Source organism: Artemia franciscana, chromosome 18, assembly GCF_032884065.1.
Source record: "Artemia franciscana chromosome 18, ASM3288406v1, whole genome shotgun sequence".
NCBI classification, from domain to species: Eukaryota; Metazoa; Arthropoda; class Branchiopoda; order Anostraca; family Artemiidae; genus Artemia; species Artemia franciscana.
The window spans coordinates 34039735-34064377 of record NC_088880.1 but is presented as its reverse complement, the minus strand read 5'-3'; the positions used below and the strand labels follow the sequence as shown (position 1 = coordinate 34064377).

Below are 24643 nucleotides of genomic sequence, written 5' to 3'. Positions count from 1 at the left end.
CATAGGTAATCTTCGATCGTTATGCACTTCCTTTGCCAAACACTCCATCAGGAAAAACCCTGGTCCCTCACCTCCAATCTGGTCCTCCATCTGGTCCCCCACCTTCAGAGTTGAACCTGTGCACATATATAAACAGATTTGTATTTTTTTTCATTGATGTCTATGCTTATATACAGGATATTAATAGAGATAAAGCATGAATAGCAGATTTTTATGGCATTTGGTATTTACAAAGTGACATATAGATATCGGAGATTCTGTCGGTCTGTCTGTCGGTCCTGGTTTTGCTAGTTTAGGCACTTCCATATAAGCTAGGACGATGAAATTTGGCAGGCGTATCAGGGACCAAACCAGATTAAATTAGAAATAGTCGTTTCCCTGATGACTATCTTGACGGTTAATTTGAGAAAATTAAAAAATGAGGTATTTTTAGCTTACGAACGGCTGATCGGATCTTAATCAAATTTGATATTTAGAAGATATATAGAGCTCTTATTTTAAATCCCGACCGGATCCGGTGACATTGGGTGGAGTTGGAGGGGGAAACCTAAAATCTTGGAAAACGCTTAGAGTGGAGGGGTCAGGATGAAACTTGGTATGGAAAAAATGAGCACAAGTCCTAGATACGTGATTGACATAACCGGAATGGATCTGCTCTCTCTGGGGGAGTTGGGTGGGGGGGTTAATTCTGAAAAATTAGAAAAAATGAGGTTTTTTGAACTTACGAAGGAGTGATCGGATCTTAATGAAATTTCACATTTAGAAGGACCTCGTAATTCAGACCTCTTATTTTAAATCCCGATCGGATCCAGTGTCATTGGGGGGAGTTGGGGGGGGGTGGGAACCGGAAATCTTGGAAAAGGCTTAGAGTGGAGAGATCAGGATGAAACGTGGGAAGAATAAGCACAAGTCTGAGATACGTGAATGACATAACCGGACCAGGTTCGCGCTCTTTGGGTGAGTTGGGTGGGGGGGGGTAATTCGGAAAAATTAGAAAAAATGAGGTATTTGTAACTTAGGAACGGGTGATCAGATCTTAATGAAATTTGATATTTGGAAGGATCTTGTGCTTCAAAGCTCTTATTTAAAGTCCCGATCAGATCCGGTGACATTGGGGGAGTTGGAGGGGGAAACCAGAAATCTTGGAAAACGTGAAATTTGAGGTATCTTTATCTTACAAATGGAAGATCGGATCTTAATGGAACTTGATATATAGAAAGGTCTTATGTCTCAGATGCTCCAGTTTCAATTTAAATCGGACCTGGGGACATAGGGGGTTCGATGGGGGAAACAGAAATCTTGGAAACCGAAAATCTTTGAAAACGCTTTGAGTGGAGTGATCGGGATGAAACTTGATGGGAAGAGTAAGCACAAGTTTTAGATAAGTGATTGACATAATTGTAACGGATCCGCTCTCTTTGGGGGAGTTTGGGGGGGGGGTGTTAATTCTGAAAGATTAGAAAAATTGAGGTATTTTTAACTTAAGAACGGGTGACCAGATCTTAATGAAATTTGATATTTAGAAGGAACTCATGTCTCAGAGCCCTTATTTTAAATCCCGACCAGATCTGGTGACATTGGGGGGAGTTGGAGGGGGAAACCGGAGATCTTGTAAAACGGCTGGAGTGGAGAGATCGGGATGAAACTTGATGGGTAGAATAAGCAAAATTTGGTAGATACGTCATTGACATAACTGGACTGGATCCGCTCTCTTTGGGGGTTAGGGAGGTCCAGTGCTTTGGCGAGTTTGGTGCTTTTGGACGTGCTAGGACGATGAAAATCGGTAGGCATGTCAGGGACCGATTTTCCCCGATTAGACCATCTGGGGGGGCTGAAGGGCAAGGAAAAATTGGAAAAAATGAGGTATTTTTATCTTACGAGTGGGTAATCGCATCCTTAATGAAGTTAGGGAGGTCCAGTGCTTTGGCGAGTTTGGTGCTTTTGGACGTGCTAGGACGATGAAAATCGGTAGGCATGTCAGGGACCGATTTTCCCCGATTAGACCATCTGGGGGGGCTGAAGGGCAAGGAAAAATTGGAAAAAATGAGGTATTTTTATCTTACGAGTGGGTAATCGCATCCTAATGAATTTTGATATTTAGAAGAACCTCATGTCTCAGAGCTCTTATTTTAAATCCCGACTGGCATTAAGCCTCTGATTTTCCTTTTAAATAAATCTATTGATTCTTAGAATTTTGCTAGAACTCATGCCATATGAGCTCTTGGCTCTTCTGACCTCGTCACAAGTGCCATATGAGCTCTTAGCTCTTGTTTTTTACACTTTTTTTTTAAGAATTTGCTAGAAACGTTGTAATATCAAGGCACCAACTATAAGGGTTATTTTTTTTTAATTAAGTACACGAGCCTGGTCATCTTATTCACTTAAAAAAAAAAAAATCCAAGCATAAGGTACCTTGACATAGAAAAAATGCTGTGCTCTTAAAGTCATATCTTTTTCAAACCGTTCCAAGATCCTAATTAGTAAATCATCCGTTATTAAGCTTAAGAAATTTTTGATTTAATGTGACATCAATAGATACTTTCTTGCTATATTGTCTTTACGGGGGAACTTCTTAAGAACATTTATCAGACAGAAGTAGTCACCCTCGCATTCATTAAGCCTTTTGCGATTTATTTTTGTAATTCTTGGCGTTCAGGAGACAATTGCAATTACTGAATTGGTTCAAAGCCACTTATTGTTTGCAACAACTAATTGTTTGCTTGTTCTTCTTAATAAGCTGCAATAAGCTCAATAAGCGGCCTTCCTTTTAAAGATTGTCTATTTATCTATTAGTATAAGCTAATTGTGCTTTTGGCTAGTTTCAAAGCTTCTATGGGGTCTTATTTTATTTATTTTTTAGTAAAGTTTTATTTATTGTATGTTCTATGTTATTATATTTTATTTATTGTATACATTTATTTATTGTAAGTTCTATCTACAATGAATTGTATCTATTGTTTTGATAAGAATTTCATTTTATGTTCATTTTGCGTCCACTAGAGCACTTTAATTACTCTTGTTCAATTAGTCACTGCAACTAATTGCAACTAGTGCAATAAGCTCATTAAGCTTATTACACTAATATTGCACGTAATAAGCTTATTGCAACTGAGCGAAATAACCTCATTTGAATTTGGGGTGCATCCAAGACCAGTGTTTCCACTTTCCCATTTTTTTAATCCCTAATAAAGAGCTGAAAAATCCCTAGAAATCCCCATCTTCAGTTCCAAAATCCCTAAAAATCTCCCATTTTCTAATTACTCCCTGAACCGCTTCTCCCTATCTCGTTTTACCCGTACCATTGAAAGGTAACATATCTTGGCTTCTTAGATTGAAGTCTAGCTATCACTACCATAATAGAATGTCTTGTCATGCCGTTTAAAGTGCTTTTTAATCATCAGCTAAATACAAATAGCTTCATATATACTTCAAATAATATTAAGCAAATAGAAAAGAAAATGTAATACTGTAATGTAGGTTACAGTACAAGATGTTTAATATTGTTCAATCGTAACTTGTAAAACGTAATCAGACCTTATCTTCCCCTGATGTGTCTTCAACATTTTTTGTATGGTGGCTGAAGCTTTCACCGTTCTCATGTGGTGAAGTAACTAATCATCTTCACATTCTACACTTTCTTGAGCCCTTTTCATTCCATATTTTGTTTTTGGAATCCCCTGCAAAGTTTATGTTTTCAATTTATTCTGACGGTCAGTTTTTACTACTTTTATAGCACTGAAAAACCTCTCGACATTGACATTTGAAAATGAAACAGTGGAAATAAATAATACTGCCGGTTTCAGGTTAGGATACAAATTATATTCGGCATCCATTGTTTTGACGTTTTCAATATCGATAAGGCTCTGCCTCCTCCACTACTGCTCGGTTTTGGTTCCGTTCCATGGGATCTGTCCGTACTTCCTAACAAAAGGTAGCAGAGAGGCAGGCTGAAGTGATTGGGCTGACACTGGGTCAACCATTTCAGCATATTTGTAAATGTCGTCTCCGAAATGGAACCTTTTCTGTATCTGGCCTACTGCTTTGATATGGAACGCCTGTGCAGCTTTGAAAACTACTTCGATTGAATCAGGGGGACAGCGGTATCTGACCTTGACGTACAAAGGGAATCTTGTCCGTTTGGACACAAGTAAACGCTTTCAAGGGGAAGTTAAAACTTCCGATTGTTCACATCGATTGTAAGTAAAAAAAATGAACAACAAAAATTTACCAATTATAGTGTGAAGGCTCATGATTTTCCCCTGGGTACGTAGGCTTGCCAAAAACACACAATCCATTTATTCCTACATGTGCCATTGTTTTTAATAAATGGCTGTCAGTTTGTTTGTCTGTTAAAAACTAGGGTAATGAAACGGTAAGAGAGGTGTTCGAATAGTTATAGCCTACCTCTATTATTCACGTCCGTACTTATAAAGCTGGCTACAAGTTCGAGTTCAAGTTTTTTTGATTTTACACAAAAATCGTAAACATCATACAAGTACTGTGGAGAAAAAGAATCGTACATGCAATACTTGTCAAAAAATTTACTACAGTAAGAACAACTACGTACCCTATAAAACTATCAAAATATATTATAACTTTATTTATCTGACCTGTAAAAAAATGAGATGCTGTCTACCAAATAATCTTATGAAAAAACAACCCAAAAATGACAAACCATATGACTTCATTAGTCGAGAACAGTCCAAGCTGAAATTATTGTTTGAAGCCCACATCAGCATGGAACTGTTTCAAACAGTTCTTTGTTGCAAGTTTGTTACTTAGGACTCCTGTACATCTCAAAATCTGTGTGGTGTTAAAATTTTTTTAAGCAACTGAAGAAGTTCTTCTCTGTGATTCTAAGTTCAATTGGCAAGGAAACAGATCCTAAATCGAATTATCCTGCTTCTCTGATCAAGAAGATGATGATGATGAACAAATTAAAGGAAAACCCCCAAAAATTCCCTAAAAGTCCATGGGAGAGGAAAAATCCCTAGAAAATCCCCAAATCCCTAAAAAAATTGTCGCCCCTGAAAGACTTAAAAAATCCCCATTTTAGGGGGGAAATCCCCATAGTGGGAACACTGTCCAAGACATTGTTATTCCACTTGGGAATTTCAACAACCCTCAAGGGAGAACAGGATCCCATAGAGGAGGCGTCATTTTAAGTAAAAAATATAAATAAAAATAAAACTTGTAACCCATGGAGAGAGGGTCTGAGTATCCTCGTGGGTGCCTTTGAAGGGGGAGTTTTGTAATTGTAAGAAGAAGATGTTCCGTTGTGAGGCTAGGATTTGGGTAGAAATAGAGTGAGTTGTGAAAATATCTCCAGCTTTTTTTTTTAATCCTTTAGTTATCAGTAAATAACAGATTAGTTTTGCTTTCTAACCTTTGCCTTTTTTATGTTGGGAAATCTTTTATGGTCAAATTCTACTTTATCTTTCTTTGTAACGTGACTGATTGATTTATTCTGGTTTCTTAACCACAAATGGTCATATGCTCTGGTCATATGCTATGCGTTTTGTTGGTCTTATAAGTATTCTAAAACTTTTATAGATCATTAGCCTTATCAGGTGAAAATATTTATTAATGGAGTTTATTTCTTAATATCAGCCATATTAATTACACCTGTCAGACCCAGGGATAGTTGCAAAAACATTGCCAAAGGGTACATACTCAAGGAAGAGGAGTGGGTGTGGCTTTGGGTCACCCTCTAAAATCCAAAGATTTGTTCAGTTTTCTTGTCAATTTATTATATTTTTTATCATGCGGTTGACTGTATTTCCAGTTATTCCATAATTTTCTTTTTCCTCCTAAATAAACGCACGCGTATGTACCTGTCTGCCAACAGAGTTGGTTGCGACAAAATTTTATGATTTTTAATACACCTTAGAATAGTATTCCTCACCTTTTTTATACCCAAGAACCACCAAAAATCGTGGTTTTCTCTTGCCATTTTGGAGTGTCACGTGTGCCGCATGGATCTGCCACGCCCGGCACAGTCTTCCTGGCGCTTGGTACAGTCTCTCCGCACTTGGCACGGTTCTTCCACGCTAAAAACACTTTCCCTGCGCCTTGCACGTGCCCCTTGTTGTGCGTGATTTCCGGAAGTCGGTGGCCTCTCCCCAAAAGCAGGAAAGATGTCTTCTGAAGCTTATAAAATTTGTATTTGGATTTGCTTAGGAAAATTATGAGCGTGGGGGCTACCTGCCCCCGTTCACTTTTGACTCTTTAAAAGGGTACTAGAACTTTCAATTCCCGATCGAATTAGCTCCTTTCAAGTTTCTCCGTCAACTTCTTCTATACAAAGTGCCTTGATCTAAAAAAAACAGACTGCGCCCACTTTGCCATTTACATAGGCAGTGCTATTGCACTACCTATGATAGTAATTTGAAAACTGAAAAGTAATGGTTTTGTGCTTCCGTCACTGAAAATGCACCTTTGTGGATCCCCTTTGAAATGGACCTGAAACTCTAATGGTTTGATTACGGACCAGTTTAAAAAATACATCTATCGTGTTTTTATTTTTGTTATTTCTTAATTTTGTTGTGTTTCTATTAGGCTTATTTTTATTTCTTAATTTTATTTTGTTTCTATTATTCTTATTTCTCAATTTTTATTGTGTTTCTGATATTCTTATTTCTTAGTTTTATTGTGTTTCTATTATTCTAATTTCTTAGTTTTATCGTGTTTCTATTTTTCTTATTTCTTAATTTTGTTGTGTTTCTATTTTTTCATTTCTTAATTTTATTGTGTTTCTATTATTGATATTTCTTGATCTTATTGTGTTTCTATCGTTGTTGTTTCTTAATTTTATCGTGTTTCCATTATTCATATTTCTTAATTTTATTGTGTTTTTATTATTCATAATTCTTAAATTTATGTGTTTTTATTGCTCTTATATTTTAATTTTATTGTGTTTCTATTATTCTTATTTCTCAATTTTTATTGTGTTTCTGTTATTCTTGTTTCTTAGTTTTATTGTGTTTTCTATTATTCTAATTTCTTAGTTTTATCGTGTTTCTATTTTTCTTATTTCTTAATTTTGTTGTGTTTCTATTTTTTTTATTTCTTAATTTTATTGTGTTTAATTATTGATATTTCTTGATATTATTGTGTTTCTATCGTTGTTATTTCTTAATTTTATTGCGTTTCTATTATTTATATTTCTTAATTTTATTGGTTTCTATCATTCATATTTCTTAATTTTATTGTGTCTCTGTTATTGTTGTTTCTTAATTTTATTGTGTTTCTATTATTCTTATGTCTTATTCTTATTGTGTTTCTATAATTGTTACTTCTTAATTTCATTTTTTCGTTGCTTTGTAGTAAATTTAAAGCTATTAAATGGAAATTGTTCTTTTTTATTCACCCTGTGCTTAACTGTTCGGTTTTGGATGAGCCGAAAGATTTGATTTTTTTTTGTATGTATGTGTTTATCAATAATTTATCCAAGACTAATTACTTCATTACACTTATTCAAACATCAACTAATTAACTACTTTCTTCTACGAATCAATGAGATCCGCGTAGCGCAAGCGGCGATCTCTTGATGACCTGCCTTCGGCTTGGTATGCGTGGTTGGGGCAATTTAGCCATTTTTTTTCTCTCTAACCTACCCTTGTTAACTAAATTCTTGATGTCTTTTAAGCTTCACCATAAAAAGACCTATTGCTCACTTCTCCTCTTATTCTCATTAAATAAAAAAAAAAAAAACAATTTTTTTGAACTGAAAGTAAGGAGCGACATTAAAACTTAAAACGAAAAGAAATTACTCCGTATATGAAAGGGGCTGTTCCCCTCTCAACGCCCCGCTCTTTACGCTAAAGTTTGACTCTTTCTCTCAACTCTGCTTTTTAATACAATATAAAACTTTAGAGTAAAGAGCGGGGCGTTGAGGAGGGAACAGCCCCTTTCGTATACGGAGTAATTTCTGTTCGTTTTAAGTTTTAATGTCGCTTCTTACTTTCAGTTTAAAAAACTTGTTTTTTTTATTTAATTTCTGGACGTTTTTGAATTAATGCATGTTTTGATTTTCGCTCTCCGCACACGAATAATTAAAACAAAATGTGCATATTAATTTATTTTTTTGGCTAAATGGCTTTCTCATAGTTTTGATCGGACGATTTTGAGAAAAAAAAAGGAGCGAGTACCCTCCAATTTTTTGGTTACTTAAAAAGGCAACTAGAACTTTTAACGAACGTTTTTATTAGTAAAAATGTACGTAACTTATGAATTAACATGCGTAACGATTTTCTATATTCTTTGTTTTTACTACGTATATGAGGGGATTCGTCCCCTCGTCAATACCTCGCTCTTTACATTAAAGCTTAAATTTTGTCCCAATTCCTTAAGAATGACCCCTGAATCACAAAGGCCGTAGAATAAATAGTTGAAATTACTAAAAAATACTTTAGCGTAAAGAGCAAGGTATTAGGAGGAACTGAGGTGATATGTGTAATAATATATGTTCGTTTTAATTATTAATGCTGTTCCTTACTTTCAATTGAAAAAACTTTTTTCAACTGTATTAGGTATATTTCAAAGGTATTAGGAGGAGGTGAGCCCCTCGTATGCGTAATAATATCTGTTCGTTTTAATTATTAATGCTGTTCCTTACTTTCAGTTGAAAAAACTTTTTCATATGTATTTTTCATTTTTTAAAACTAGAAAACCCTGCGCTCCCTTCATGGAAATTCTTTTCCCCCATGACAAATTCCTCCATGGAAAAATCCTCCCACGTAACCCCCCCCCCCCCCAAACAAAAAACAATCCTCCTGAAAACGTCTGTACACTTCCCAATAACCATTACTATATGTAAACACAGGCTAAGGTTTGTAACTTGCAGCCCTTCCCACGCGGACTGTGGGGGAGTAAGTCGTCCCCAAAGACATAGTTATTAGGCTTTTCGACTATACTGAATATAATGGCTATTTTGATCCAGTGACTTTAGGGAAAAATGTTCGTGGGAGGGGGCCTAGGTGCCCTCCAATTTTTTTGTCACTTAAAAAGGGCACTAGAACTTTTAATTTCCGTTCTAATGACCCCTCTAACGACATTCTAGGACCACATGGTCGATACGATATCCTCTGGAAAAAAAGAAAAAAAAACAAAACAAATAAACACGCATCCATGATCTGTTTTGTGGCAAAAAATGCAAAATTCCGCATTTTTGTAGATAGGAGCTTTAAACTTCTACTGTAGGGTTCTCTGATACGCTGAATCTGATGGTGTGATTTCGTTGACTTTTATGATTCTATGACTTTTATGGGGTGTTTCCCCCTATTTTCCAAAATAAGGAAAATTTTCCCAGGCTCGTAACTTTTGATGGGTAAAACCAAACTTATAAATTTAAAATCAGCATTGAAGTGCGATTCTTTTGATGTAACTATTGGTATCAAAATTCCATTTTTTTGAGTTTCGGTTACTATTGAGCCGGGTCGCTCCTTACTACGGTTCGCTACCACGAACTGTTTGATAGATCGCTCCTTACTGGAGTTCGTTACCACGAACTGTTTGATAGATTTCTGTTCTTGAGCATTCCGCACGTAATCAAAATACATACGTGTGTATACACTTTTGAAATGGACCTATAACTGACAAGGCCGTATCAAGGAGCGGGGTAGGGGGTTTGACCCCCCTTCCAACCCCTCACCCCAATTTTTGTCTGAATCGTAAAAACGTAACAAAAATGATTATAAAAATTTTTGTGCGTTTTTAAAGTGTTTTGTACCCCATTACACCGAAAAAATTCTTTTGTAACCCCCATCCCCCCCAAAAAAAACAGATCTCTGAACTCTGATATTTTCATTATGGATCTGTAAAAAAGGTAATATTTTTCAGGCTTCAGAATTTCTCGGTAATTTGGTTTAATTAGTCGTTGAAATGAAATAGAAATATATAAAAACGGATAAAACTTCTGTTTAAGACAGTGAACAAGTTTCTCTCTTTTTATAATTTCTCTCATTTTATATATTTTATAATTTCTCTCATTTTATTTCTCTCTTTTTTATAGTTTCTCTCATTTTATAATTTTAAATGGAAAATGTTATCTAAGAAATAGTTTATAATGAAATAACTATACATGTCTTTTGGTGTGCTATCGATTGATATTGTCTCAGTTATTTTTTTGGATAATAAATTGCTATTACTACTATAATTCGTCAATTAATTAATTAGTCAATCTATTTTTAGGGTTGAAGATGATGCTCACATGGAATGAATTATAAACCTTTTTTATTTGTATGGAGGAAAAGGAACGAATTTACACATTTCCTTCTATTAAAGATAACATAAAACGAGTTTTCACGAACAAGATAAAGTAACCATATCAATTTTGTTGAGTAACGTTAGTAGCGCTTCGAGAATGAGTGAAACAAGTGAATATCGTCGAGGGCATGCCCGGAGCGCTAGCCACGCCCCTGTTGGCCCTGTGCCTCCTTTAGTGTCAGCAATGAAACCTGGTCATACTAGGGCACATTCCCAAGGGCAAATTACACACCAGCCCGGTCATAAGAGAACTAACTCACGAACTGAGTTCACACTACCTCCTGGTCATCAAGATCGTGCTTCAGGTAGAGGCCATCAGAGAAATGTTTCTCGTACTACATCTCATGAGGGTTATAGACGAGGTCATTCAAGACAAGTGTCGAATGCTGAATCTGTGTATACTATTAGAAAAATGAAAGTGCCCCTCATGAGTAGGTTAATATTTTGGAGAAGAAACGGGGAAAATGATACTCGGACTCGAAGGGTGATTGTTCCAAACCATGATAAACTCCATATATCTTGGGATGAACACCCAAATCGGGGGTACGCCACTAATGAAGTGTCCACCACAAAGTATACGTTACTAACATTCCTTCCAAAGAATTTGTGGGAGCAGTTCCATAGATTCGCAAATTTGTACTTTTTATTCATTGTTTTTTTGAATTGGGTGCCAGCAATAAATGCGTTTGGAAAAGAGTTAGCCATTATTCCTGTCGTGTTTGTGCTCGGTGTTACATTAGTGAAAGATGTGTACGAGGATTACAGAAGGTGGAAGTCTGACAGAAGAGTGAATGATTCATCGTGTCTCGTATTCGATGGGTAAGTTGGCGAAATACTTTTTATTCCTTTTTAGTTTACCAGTATCTACCTGTATAACTGTTTACGTCGGTTTGCACGATGGTTACCTGAAGTTAATTACCTTAAATTGCAGCTTGGAGCAATCTAAGGATTTTTCCTTGTAGAACTCCAGAGTTAATAATACATGACACATGGTTGAATATGTACACTTGACTAGTGCTTTGATGTAGCTGATTCGAGTGCTCCCCAGTTATACTTCTATTCTTTTGTTGACTATTCGTTGTCGAGATAGTTCTTAAAGCTGTTTTTGGTTTGGGCAGCAACGATAACTGGCAGTAATTTGTTCCAGAGGTTGGCAACACGGTTGGCCAGAAAATGGGTGCATTGCCGCTTTGAGGAGAAATGCCTGGATAACTGTAAATTATGTCCCCTTGTACAAGAGTCCTGAGACGCCAGAGGAAGGAGATCAGGAAGTGCCTTAAGTATTTCTTTAGCATTTCATTAAGTATTTCTTAATGAACTGTCAGTAGGTTTCAGTAAAATATTGATGGAGTCTATGCGTGTGATGGGACTTTGGAGTTTTGTAATGTAGGGAGGGGAAAACTCAATTTTTTTTGGTCATAAAAAAACAGTAGATGCTACCTCTCGTTTATTTTTCGCTCTTTAAAAATAAAAAGTAAAAAAATAAATATAAAATGCTCTTTAAAAAATTTATTTAAAAAATAAAAAAAGCTATAAAAATAAAAAATAAAAGAGCGTGCTGCCAAAAATTTGGCAGGCTCAACTGCTGCAAAGTTTTATTACATGTCAGATTATAGGATGGGTTCTTGAAATTCCCTTAGAATTGATCAGAATGATTTTCCTTAAAATTGGATTAATCTGGCATATACACATATATAAGTGTTTATTTTTTATTTTATGCCCACCCATTACAAAAAATCCTCTTGTCTCCCCTCGTCATAGTCTTGGACCTTTGTGCCCCTTTGGCCTATTGTTGCTACTCAATTTTTATTCAGGGAAAGCGCTGAAATTGAACAGATAAAAAAGGATAATAAAATAGGGCAAATTTCCTCCAAAATACGTGATGGCTGTGTTCTAAACTTCCTAATGTCTGGTTTTTACTGTCGAAAAATCATCTTCCGCAAACAAAAAATAATAATAATAATATTAATATAAGAGATTATTTTCTGAAATGGATTGATTCTATGAAGAAAAATTTGTTACCTTCATATTTATCAGAATTGGATTTCACAAAGTTTATTCGAAATAGAAGAAAATGCCCATGGGGTGGAGGAGGAGTTGATTTTACTTCCCATGTTGTAAACCGCCAATTTAAATAGGATTCAGCCGCATAAGTATTACGAACCAACATCATTTCACTCGAATTTTATAATCACATAATTGTCACTAATTTACTGAGAAAAGATTTGACAAAGTCCTATTCGTGAGGGTTATTTTTTAGCAAAGATAACGTTCATAATTAGAGTCTGAATAAATAATTTTGGATTTACTTGCATCTTTCAAAAATTTTGTATGTACCACGCATTATTCAAGGGGGCTAATATAATGAAAGTGTGCATGGTGCAGACTGACCGCGCCTGGCGGCACAAGTGGCGACACCGAATGATGGAAAGCATGTAACTCCTTGGTATTTCAATATATGAGCCTTATCAATTAACAGGGCATAGAGGAGCTAGTGGTGACGACCTTCTCATTGCGTCCCTGAGAGGGACACCATCTGGGCACTGTCCTCTCTGCCCTGTATCTGACCATGATTTACAGTATTTTATGAAATACGCTACCAAGATGGTATTGTTTGAAGCCCATAATGACTTCCGAAATCATGCGCGGGGGGTAGTATTCGTGGACGTGAATGTGGTGGGTAGGGTTCTTGGGATGGGTGAAAACCGATAGCTGATATCTTTACATTAACAAGGCTCGTCTATATAAAAAAAAAGAGATCGGCAAGCCAAAATAAACAACCCGAGGGGGTTGTAAAGTACGCATATCCAGTTCAAACCAGGCAGTATAGCTGGTAGCGTTCCAGGCTGGGGACATGGATAGTTCTGTGGCTATTGTATAGCTGGTAGCGTTCCAGGCTGGGGACATGGATAGTTCTGTGGCTATTGTATAGCTGGCAGCGTTCCAGGCTGGGGACATGGATAGTTCTGTGGCTATTGTATAGCTGGCAGCGTTCCAGGCTTGGGACATGGATAGTTCTGTGGCTATTGTATAGCTGGCAGCGTTCCAGGCTGGGGACATGGATAGTTCTGTGGCTATTGTATAGCTGGCAGCGTTCCAGGCTGGGGACATGGATAGTTCTGTGGCTATTGTATAGCTGGCAGCGTTCCAGGCTGGGGACATGGATAGTTCTGTGGCTATTGTATAGCTGGCAGCGTTCCAGGCTGGGGACATGGATAGTTCTATGGCTATTGTTACCATATTGTAATTAGGCTGTTATTATTACGGTTTTTTTTGTGTGTGTTTGTGATGGCCCTAGGCCTTTGTGACCTGTCCCTGGACTTGATGAGTCAACCCGTAATAATAACAACAACAACAGTCGAATATAGAAACACAATGAAGACTCCCTAAAAATGCACTTTTTATCTATTCCCTAGGGAAAATCCTCCCGCCTATGAGAGTTTGGCCCTTGTCCATCGTATTCAAATAATTTATTTTTAATTTACTTTTGTGGTAAGAAAGCATCCAATAATTTTTAGTTCCTAAATTTCAAAGAGAATTTTTTTTGTTGACTTGGTTGGCAGCTATTACAAAATTTACGGAAATTGTTTGCATACAGAAGCCATTCACTTAGTTTGATTCTCTACTTAAGATATTTATCTTGTGGTTTCCAGAGAACTGTCGTAAACTTCCAGAATTATGAAAGACAATAAACAAAAAACTATTTACGGGAAGATACATTAGATAGGCTAGGCTCAATTTATTGATTGCTGGTTCAATCTTATGATTCAATTAAAAGAACACGAATTTTGAGAAAAAAAATATTTTCAGTTAAAGAGGAAAAAGAAGCAAAGAATACTGACACGATTCTGCTGTATAAGTTCATATGGACCTTAAAATTTATGCGTAATCAAGTAGATAGATGGATCAAAAGAAACTATGTCCTGTCAGATTGTCAAAATGACGTGTATTTAATTTATCGGGGACGACTTAAGGGTATTATTTGAACTTTTTATGGAACATTGATGGGGAGGGGGCATGCTCGATTGAGAGAGAGAGTAGAGCTGAATTAAAAGACACTACTTTCATCCAGGCTATTAAAATACTTTATCTGCAGTATCTCCGCAATGGAAACTAACAGCTTAAGGGACCTAGGTGAAACTTTAAGGGAAAACTGGACTGAGGGGGGTGTTAAATATATTCCGAAATTCCAACTTGGGTGTGATATTCAAAACTTTTTATGCTAATATGCTCATGGTCATGAAGACACCTCAGTTAAATTTCACAACCAAGGTTACCTGAATGACCACACAAGTCCTGATGAATTGATTCTTGGCGTCCTAATTGTATTTTTAAAGAACAAAATAGAACTTATTTAACTGTGGTAAGGTCACTTTGGGCACTTTGGGTCACTTTTAAGGTCACTTTTAGGTCACTTTTAGGTCACTTTGGGGTGCCATTTATTTATTCAGAAATATTTCAGTTCTCTTTAAGTTTGAACCATTATATGACTTTATTTCTACACGTTATAGGTTTTAGTATGGCTCTTTACCTTTCTTTGATTTTTTTTTTCCGGAAAACATGTCTTTAAATTAGTTTGCATTTAGAGGTAGAGGAAAACGTTCAAGTTTTTTTTTTCAAATTCTTCCCCAGAAAATTATGAAAAAAATCCATTAGAATCAGCAAAATACGAATGTTTGAGCCTATTGATGCACTATCCTTACCTATCACAGTATATCCCCCAGGGATTTTTTTCGAAGATTTTTTTTTTTTTTTTATTCCTTGAGCTATTATTTAAGTATATAATGAAGCTTAATGAGTCTAAAACCTGTTTCCAGTGAGAAAAAGTGCTACAAACATGGCACGTGGAGTCAAATACGAGTTGGAGACATAATCAAGATTCACTGTAATGACCTTATTCCTGCAGATACAGTTCTGTTAAATTCTTCCAATGCCAATGGGTCTTGCTACATCGAAACCAGAAATCTTGATGGTGAAAATAATTTAAAGCAGCGATCTATTCCTCGAGATCTTCGATCCCAGGTCAGTCGTCTTTTAGTGACTTGCTAACTTTTTTTGAAATGTGCTAGCAGAGAGAGATAGACGAGGGATCTTTCTGACTAATATTTGGGGGAAAACTACCCAACTCGTTTTTTCACTGTGTAGATGGTGTTACATATATAAGTTTGGTACTTGTCTGTTATAGCGCTGACCACTCTAGAAGTGAAGTTAGGTTATCTATATATATATAAAAATAAGTTGTCTGTCTGTCTGTCGAGTGACGTCATGTTTGTGTGTCGACTGACGTCATGTTTGTCAACTGATGAAATTAGAGACCAGGACTCAAATGACGACCGGGACACAGGGAATATAAATGACGACCGGGACACTCAAAGAGAAATTACAGACTGGGACACCGGGACACAAATCACGACCGGGACAAAGGGAATATAAATGACAACCTGGACACAGGGACACAATTACAACGGGGATGCCGGGGGCACAGGGGGGATATATAAATGACGACCGGGACACAGGTATTGTTCGAAGACTAGTTGGTGGGGGCGCGAAGCGCCACCCCAACAGCTAGTTCCTTATAAAATATACTAAAAATATATTTTTCTTTAGAAACAAACTTGGGCTATATATTTGTACTTTTTTGTTGGGGGGGGGGGGTAGTAAAGTATTGCGGGCCTGCATGCAAAATGTGTTAGGTACAATTATTCTGCTTTTTATGAACTTATAATTGTTTTCTAACTTCACACTGTCCAAATACTTTACCCGTACAAATGCGTCAATGGATGAACAACTTGAGTGGTTGGCGGTATAATAGACAAGTACCATAAGTTTCTATAGCCAATAATGTGGGGGCGGTCGATAGAGTTTGCTTGGAGAATTTTTATGCGATTCTAAAAAAGGGTTGTGGAAATTGCTAATAAGTTGTGTTTTAGGCCACTATTTTCAAAATTTCCTGAAAGGTAGGGTCCTTTGGGCCATTTTTAGGTGTCATTTTTCCATACCCTCTCATGCTGTGTGCAAATTTCACATGGAACTTGCTGTTATAACAAGTGATGCTTGACATTCTAATCTTGTGAAACGCGGAGTTTGAATACTGTCTTCTGGAAAACGCGGGAATTGATGAAATATGCTGGACCCTTTGTATTTCCTTGTCAAGTGAAGAATTCTAATCAACTATGCATTTCAATGATACAAGAACCTGCAAAAAAACTTTGATTTGATCCCGTAGGCTTGGTCTTTAATGAAAGGAAAGTTAATATGGTTAGATCAGATTATGCGGGCGAAAATATTGGACTGCCACTAACAGTTTCTGGCAGTCTACCAGAAATGGGCCTTTTGGCAATCCAGCTGTGGCCAAACAAAAAGCAAGACGCCCTCGAGCCAAATGTGAAAAGATCTCTGTGTCGTCGAAACTCCCTGGGTTGGAGAAAAGAGTGAAGCTCTGAATAGCGTGGTGGTGTGAATGAGTTTCTGTTGACCACAGGTTCGCTGTTGCTGCAACGGTGTGTTAGTATTAGCTGTTACCAAGTACGAGCAGGCCTAAAGACTATGATATTATGCAAGTTTTAAGAACATCGCTCAAAGATTCATCACAAAAAAGTGAAATGATCAACCTTCTTGAAAACAACGCATCAATGGCTAATAGGAAGCAAAATAAGATGAAGAATAAGCAAATAAATATTTTGTATGTATACAGCAAGGCTTCCTTAGTGTCAAAAAAGGGAGGGAATTTCAACTCGGAGAATACCCATCTACCCAGTGCCATTGCCAGGGGGAGTACCTGTTTTGACTCCCCCAAATTTCTGCCCTTCCCGTAAAAATTACCAAAATTGCGTATAAACGAACTTTTATGCTCTTTATAAAGCTTTTTTTGGAACCCCACAACCCCCCCTAACACTCCGAAAAACACCCCACCTCGAAAAAAATCCTTGATACGCTCTTTCACCTACCCATTGTTTAACCTCATGTGATAGGCTATTTGTTCTGGAGACTCACCAATTATAATAGCATTTACAATGACTAAATATTGTTAAAATACATAACTGGGTGGGACAATCCTGGTGTGGTACTTTGTTTAGGTAATGACATCAAATGTTTGAGAATATGGCATTCTTGCTGATTCATCATTGTTTGAAGCAGAATATGAAGAATTATTTTAAAAGCTTATTGTCTAAAGCTTTGACAATACCGCTATTTTAATGCAAATATATGTGCATAGATAGGTGTGAATAGCCGATCTTTGTAGCTAGGGGCATCAAGGGCTGATTCTAGGAGTAAGAGAGATGTAATTACTAAATTAATTTCTTCAATCGCCATCTTCTCTTCAACTGCTATCCTCTTTCGAAACTTTTTGACTCTGTCGCTCTACCACATTATCTGTACATATCGCCGTTTTGGAAAATGATCACAGAATCTAACAAGTCAAAAATTCGTTCAGTTTTCTTCCGGTTCGCAAAATATCTTTTACATTGTCTCCCTTGGATCTGCAACTCTTATCTAGTTAGAAAATTTAACATTGCTGACCCATTATAGCTGTGAAAAAGCAAATTCATGCTTATAATTCCCGTTTGACGAAGTTGAACCATCATTGGTTGTCAGTACTGACCCAGTACTTATGATGTATTTGTTGTGTTTTTTTTAAGTGTTTATTTTCGCGCTTAGTGTGTATTTCTTCTTTCTTTTTTCGTTTATTGCTCAGGCTTTTCCTTTCTATGTATGACGGGCTTTCCTATAAATAATAATAACAATAAAGAAGTAGGTTTTGGGACAACAACCTTAGGTGGGGGGATGCCTCCTACCCTTGTCCTGTTGCAGGCGGGTATTTAGGTGTGTTGTTGGTTTTGAGATAAATGCTGCTAATGCTGATACTCCTACAATAACAAAAAAACCCGAGTGTGAAAATGGGCTTTATGGATAATGTCCATATGCTAGCAGATAAATAAGATTTTTATTTCTGAAAAATATCTATCCCATACCCAAGTGGGCTGAATTCGCACTTTAGTGTCAAAAAGTGCAAAATGCAGATAATAATATCGTAAATAATCATCGTTCTGTTAATACATATTCGTGGTCTCTGCTCAACGAGAGGAAGATTACTCCTCTCCAAGTCTACTGGAGGAGGGGTAATTGTGTTGGGTTTATGTTGGGCTGCAGATGTGTTGGGTTACAACCGCTGAAACTGACCTTTGCTCAAGTATCCTCTGTGAAAAAGAATAAGAAATAAACTGAAGTCACCAGATCCGGTCGGGATTTAAAATAACAGCTCTGAGACACGATATCTCTCTAAACATCAAATTTCACTGAGATCTAATCAATTGTTCGTAAGTTAAAAATACTTCAATTTTTCTATTTTTTCCTAATTCAGGAATGTCAGGGAGCTGCACAAATTGACTTGATAAAGTCGTTTTCCCAGATTCGACCATTTGGGGGGCTAAAGGGAGAGGAAAAATTAGAAAAAATTAGGTATTTATAACATACGAGTGGGTGATCGGATCTTAATGAATTTTAATGTTTCGAAGGACATCGTGACTCAGAGTTCTTATTTTAAATAATGACCGGCATTAAGCCTCTTATTTTCCTTTTAAATCAATCTATTGATTCATAGAATTTTGCTAGAGCTCTTACCATATGATCTCTTGGCTCTTAGCTCTTCTTGCCTCGTCACAAGTGCTACTACTACTACTATTAACAACTCACCGCAGCATCAAGCTGCCTGAGGTCAATGCAGGTACGCATGCTCCTCCACCATCCCAATCTATTCAATACCTCCCTCTTTACACCCTCCTAGGAAGATCTTTCTTCCTTTAAATCTGAAAGGAGAGAGGCCTTCAAAAAGTCAACAAGAACTATCTTCATTGAAGAAAGAGGCACTGGCGAAAGCATGATACAATTCATCTATCAAAAGAATTAAGTAGACTAATACCTTGTGGTAGCGTAGTGGATAAGGCCGACTCTCTTGATTGAGGGTTTCATGGTTCAATCCCGCGTGTCGCAAGGAACTTTTCACTAGGTCAATGATTGTATAATTTTTTCCCATCTCTTTGGATCATTTTCTAATATTTGTTTCCAACTAGCTCAAGAGAGTTTTTGTTATGCAAATAAATAAAAAAACTTCTCTGCCGAAATTTAGTTTTAATTTTCTTTTCTTTACATTTGGCTGAACATTTGGCTTTACATTTGGTTTTCTTACATATTAGTGATTATTGTTATTATTTATGTCCATAATTTTGCATTAGCTATTTTGTTTTTGGCCATTGGATTTTTGTCCTGGAGGGGAGATTCGGGTTGAACCTCCATATGCCCAAACTTTTTAGTTCTCTATTTGCCAATAAATCAGCACAGAAGAAGGTTTGAAGGACTGAGTAAAAGTTTCTCTCAAATCACCTTGGCTTCCATTGAAGATATATGGGGGGGGGCTTATGTTGGGCTGCAGATGTGTTGGGCTACAATCGCTGAAACTGACCTTTGCTCAAGTATCCTCTGTGAAAAAGAATAAGAAATAGACTGAAGTCCATAAGGCAATAAAAAGTATGTAAAAGTATATACTTTTTAATATATAAATATGGTTTCAAATGGAAATTCAAAGGTAACTCTTGCATTGACAAATTCAAAGGTAACTGATTTCCTGAGTTTTGTCATTATATGTTTAATTAGTTAAGTATTCATTGCACAGTCGTTCATTGAAATGTATTTATTTTTCTGCGAAAATTTATAGTGTAATCATTAGTGTGATAATGTGTAAACGTTTATTTCACATTTATCACATTAAATGTTTATCACATAGCCCACCAAGTGGGCTGAATTCGCACTTTAGTGTCCAAAAGTGCAAAAAGTAGGTAATAATATCGTAAATAATCATCTTCTGGTAATCCATATTCGTGGTCTCTGCTCAACGAGAGGAAGATTACTCCTCTACAAGTCTACTGGAGGAGGGGTAATTGTGTTGGGCTTAAGTTGGGCTGCAGATGTGCTGTGCTACAACCAGTGCTGTCACTTACTTGAAGTACTACTGAAGTAAAATTTTCCATTACTTGTACTTGTACTTAAGTAAAAACTCTAGGGTGTACTTATTACTTGATACTTAAGTAAGATTACGAAATACTTATTACTTAAGATACTTTTAATGTACTTGTTTTTCAAATACTTTATCTTTGACATGAAAATTTTGTGCGTGTATGCTTTGGCAATGTACAAGAAAACACCACCTTTAGATTTAGAGCAAACTCAGATATAGCTTTTGTGTGTGTGTGCTTTGGTAACGTACAAGAAAACATCACCCTTTAGATTTAGAATAAACTCAGATATAATTCCATGCCCTGTTTTTGGATATGAAATAAGGTGTTTGTTTTTGACAAAAAAAAATTATAGTATGATTAACACGGTTTAATTTTTGTTTTAAAGTTATATAACAAAGAAAATTGGAATTATTTCACAGTTCACTGGTCGACAGTGAGCTAGAATCCCTGGTTTTGTGCTAAATGTTGCATACTGTAGTCTATTTGGGCTTATATTTCTGACATTAGTGTTTAAGGTTTGTCATCTCGTCAACTGAACCAGATTTCTACCATTTCATCATTTCTACCAAAACTACTGAAGCAATGAATCTTTGCCCATCCAAATGTTGTCTGCAATAAACAAGTCAAGGGAATTGTAGCTGGATCCAATGCAGGGATATTTTGTCAAATTTGTTCCAGCAAATTCAGGTATTCAGACGAATCTGACTTTAGATTTGTCACTTCATTCATAAGTTATAAGCCCTACTAAATTAAAGGAAAACTCAACTTTCTTAAGACTTGAAACCCTCTTCCCCTTGCCCTATTTGAGATAGGGTTTGCGATACCAGAACTTGATATGAGCCCTGATCATAGGCATCTTTGGTCTAGTTTTCATTCGGATCTGTTACTCCATTTGCAAGTTATACTAAATTAAACAGAAAACTTAAATTTTTCAGGAATTAAAAACCACTCCCCCTTGTTAATTTTGAGCTAGGATCTTTATCTCAAAACTTGATATGTGTCATGGTCTTAGGCCTCTTTGGTTCAATTTTCATTCAGATCCATCACTACAGTCGCAAGTTACTCTGAATTAAACGAAAAACTGTTTTTAGCACGTAAAGCCCTCTCCCCCTGTTTTATTTGAGCTAGGGTCTTCATCTTTCAACTTGATGTGTCTTATGATCCTTTGCACCAAATCTGGCCATCAAAATTTTCAGCCAAATCCAACCAGCGGTTCTCCCCCTTTACGTGATTACACAGACGGACAGATTTAGGTAGCCATGTTGGTTCACTGGATCCAAAAAAAGAAAACAATAGCATATCATTATCCAGGCATCATCACCTATTTGGATGGTGGAAAATATCCATCAAGATAGGTTTTTGATATCTGTCTGTCTGTCCGCCCGTTTGTGCAATCGAGTATAGCGGGAGAACCGCCAATCAGATTTGTATTAAAATTGAACTATTTGGATTAAAATTGAGCTTAATTAGGGCGATGGGGCTTTAGGTGTTAAAAAAAATTCGAGTTTTTCATTTAATTCACTGTAACTTGCAAATGGAGAGATGAATTTCGATGAAAATTGAATAAGATGCCTAAGAGTATATATGCCTTGAGTTCTGGGATGGAGATCCAAGCTTAATTAGGGCGAGGGGAGGGGGCTTTAAGTGCTAAAAGATTGAGTTTTTTGTTTGACTCAGTTTAACTTGCGAATGAAGTAATGGATCTCAATGAAAGTCAAGCCAAAGATGTCAAATCCATAAGACACATAATGTTTGGAAATGAAGACCCTAGCTTAATTAGGGGGAGGGGGCTTTAAGTGCCAAAAAAAGTAGAGTTTTTCATTTAATTCAGTGTAAATGGCAAGAGATCGATGGATCTCAGTGAAGATTGAACCAAAGGTGCCTAAGACCGTGACAGGCATCAAGTTTTGAGATGAAAATCCTAGCTCAAATAAAACGAGGGGGAGTGGGTGAAATGAAATGAAAGCTAGACCAAAGATGACTAGAATCAGGGCTCATATCGAGATCTGATATCACAAGTCCTATATAAAATAGGGCGAGGGGTAGGTGGTTTCAAGTTTTAAGAAAGTCGAGTTTTCCTTCAGTTTAGTAGGGTCTATAACTACTTCCACCCATGGCTTGCCCAAAGCCTAAAAATTACCCTTTTCCAAAATAAGTCATACTGAAGCCAACCTTCAACCAAATATTCCATCCCCAGAGAAAAATTACTTTGTATGGCACACGCGAGTGGGAGGACGGTTAATTTGGAAAAATTAGATCGGGTCTTAATTAAATTTGATGTTTAGAAGGATATCATGTCTCGGAGCTCTTATTTTAAATTCCGACCGGACCAGGTGACATTGGAGGGGGAAACCTAAAACCTTGGAAAATGCATAGCGTGGAGGGATCGGGATGAAGCTTAGTGGGAAAAATAAGCACAAGTCCTAGATACGTGATTGACATAAACAGAATGAATTCACTCTCTTTTGAGGAGTTGGGGGAAGGGTTAATTCTGAAAAATTAGAAAAAATGAGGTATTTTTAACTGACGAAGGAGTAATCGGATCTTGAATTTCATCGGATGAAATTTAATATTTAGAAGGACCTCGTAACTCAGATCTCATGTTTGAAATACCGACCGGATCCAGTGTCATGGGGGGATTTTTTTTGGGGGGGGACCAGAAATCTTGGAAAACGCTTAGAGTGGAGTGATCAGGATGAAACTTGGTGGGAAGGATAAGCACAAGTCCTAGATACGTGACTGACATAACTGAAATGGATTTGCTCTCTTTGGGGGAGTTGGAGGGGGTGTTAATTCGGAAAAATTAAAAAAATTGAGGTATTTTTAATTTAAGAGCGGGTGACCGTTCGTGAGGTATTTTTGAATTTGATATTAAGAAAGAACTCATGTCTCGGATCTCTTATTTTCAACCCCGGCCAGTTCTGGTGACATCGGGGGAGAGTTGGAGGGGGACACCGGAAATCTTGGAAAACCCTTAGAGTGGAGAGATCGGGATGAAACTTGGTGGGTAGAATAAGCAAATGTCGTAGATACGTGATTGACGAAACCGGACTGGATCTACTATCTTTGGGGTAGTTAGGGGAATCCAGTGCTTTGGCGAGTCCGGTACTTCTGGATGTGCTAGGACAATGTAAATTGATAGGCGTATCAGGGACCTGCACAAATTGACTTGATTAGGTTGATTTCCCCGATTCAACCATCTGGGGGTAAGGGAGAAGGGAGGAGGAAAAATTAGAAAAATGAGGTATTTTTAACCTGCGAGTGGGTGATCGGATCTTAATGAATTTTGATATTTAAAAGGACCCTGTGTCTCAGAGCTCTTATTTTAAATGCCGACCGTCATTAAGCCCCCAATTTTTCTTTTAAATTATTCTATTGATTCTTATAATTTTGCTTGAGCTCATGCCATATGAGCTCTTGGCTCTTCCGACTTCGTCACAAGTGCCATATGAGCTCTTAGCTCTTGTTTTATTCCTTTTTTCTCAGAAGATTTTCGACTTAGTCTCATGGTTTTTGCCACTTCATGCTGCTACATGCTGCACTTCATGTTCTGTGAAAACTGCTGCTAGAAATGGATAGGTTGCAACTTCTGCCGTATTGTCTTTCTAGTATATTTAGATGTGTGCTTGCATCGTCCCTGCGTCCCCTTAAAAATTCTGTTTCTTACGGTAATATTGGTTTGTCTTCTATTGCATATGCAGACGACGTTCTTCTGTTGCCCGGACTCGCTGTGGATTGCTTTCCAATTTTACTATATTAACCAATGAACTATCTAAGATTGGACTGTCAGTTAATGCGTCTAAATGCGAATTTATTTGTTTTAATAGCCCTTATGTGGTCTCTCCATTTGTTGCTGGGACTGCAATTCTGCCATGTTCTTCTTTAGTTAGTTGGCTGGGTCTGTGTTTTGGTCCCACACTTTCCACTACCTTTTTATCCCTAGTGAATCAAGCCTTGAAAAACCTACGCGTCGCTTACGGAAAAATATCCCCAAACAAAAGCCGTTACAACCGCAACGGTTTGTGCATAATTTATAATGCTTATTGCGCCCCTGTGCGTTTGTTTTTATCAGGCATGTCTCATCTGTTTTGTAAGAAAAATCGCCATACTCTACTTGCGGCTTATTTCAGATATTGCAAATTCCTCCTCCGGCTTCCTAGATGGCACGAAAACAGAAAAACAATTACTCGATTTTGTATAATAGATATGCCTTCTTGGATTCAGTCTTCCAGTGATGATTTACGTAAAAAGACTATCTACTTTATTCACGTTTACGACCCTCTTGCTGCTCCTTTTTATTGAGCTTTGATTTCTCTTATTAAAAAAGTCTGCAACTGACTCACTTGGCTCCTTGCTTTTACATT

The 24643-nt window shown here is 37.0% G+C and overlaps 1 protein-coding gene across 1 annotated transcript in view; it reads left to right on the top strand.

The window, feature by feature from the left end:
• LOC136038907 (phospholipid-transporting ATPase VA-like) overlaps positions 1-24643 on the top strand; it is a 146845-nt gene that overhangs the window by 7385 nt on the left and 114817 nt on the right. Inside the window, exons 2-3 of the mRNA XM_065722387.1 lie at positions 10192-11085; positions 15084-15288. Of these exons, the coding sequence (XP_065578459.1) occupies positions 10364-11085; positions 15084-15288 (927 nt within the window). The 5' untranslated portion in view covers positions 10192-10363. The remainder of the gene's footprint in view (positions 1-10191; positions 11086-15083; positions 15289-24643) is intronic.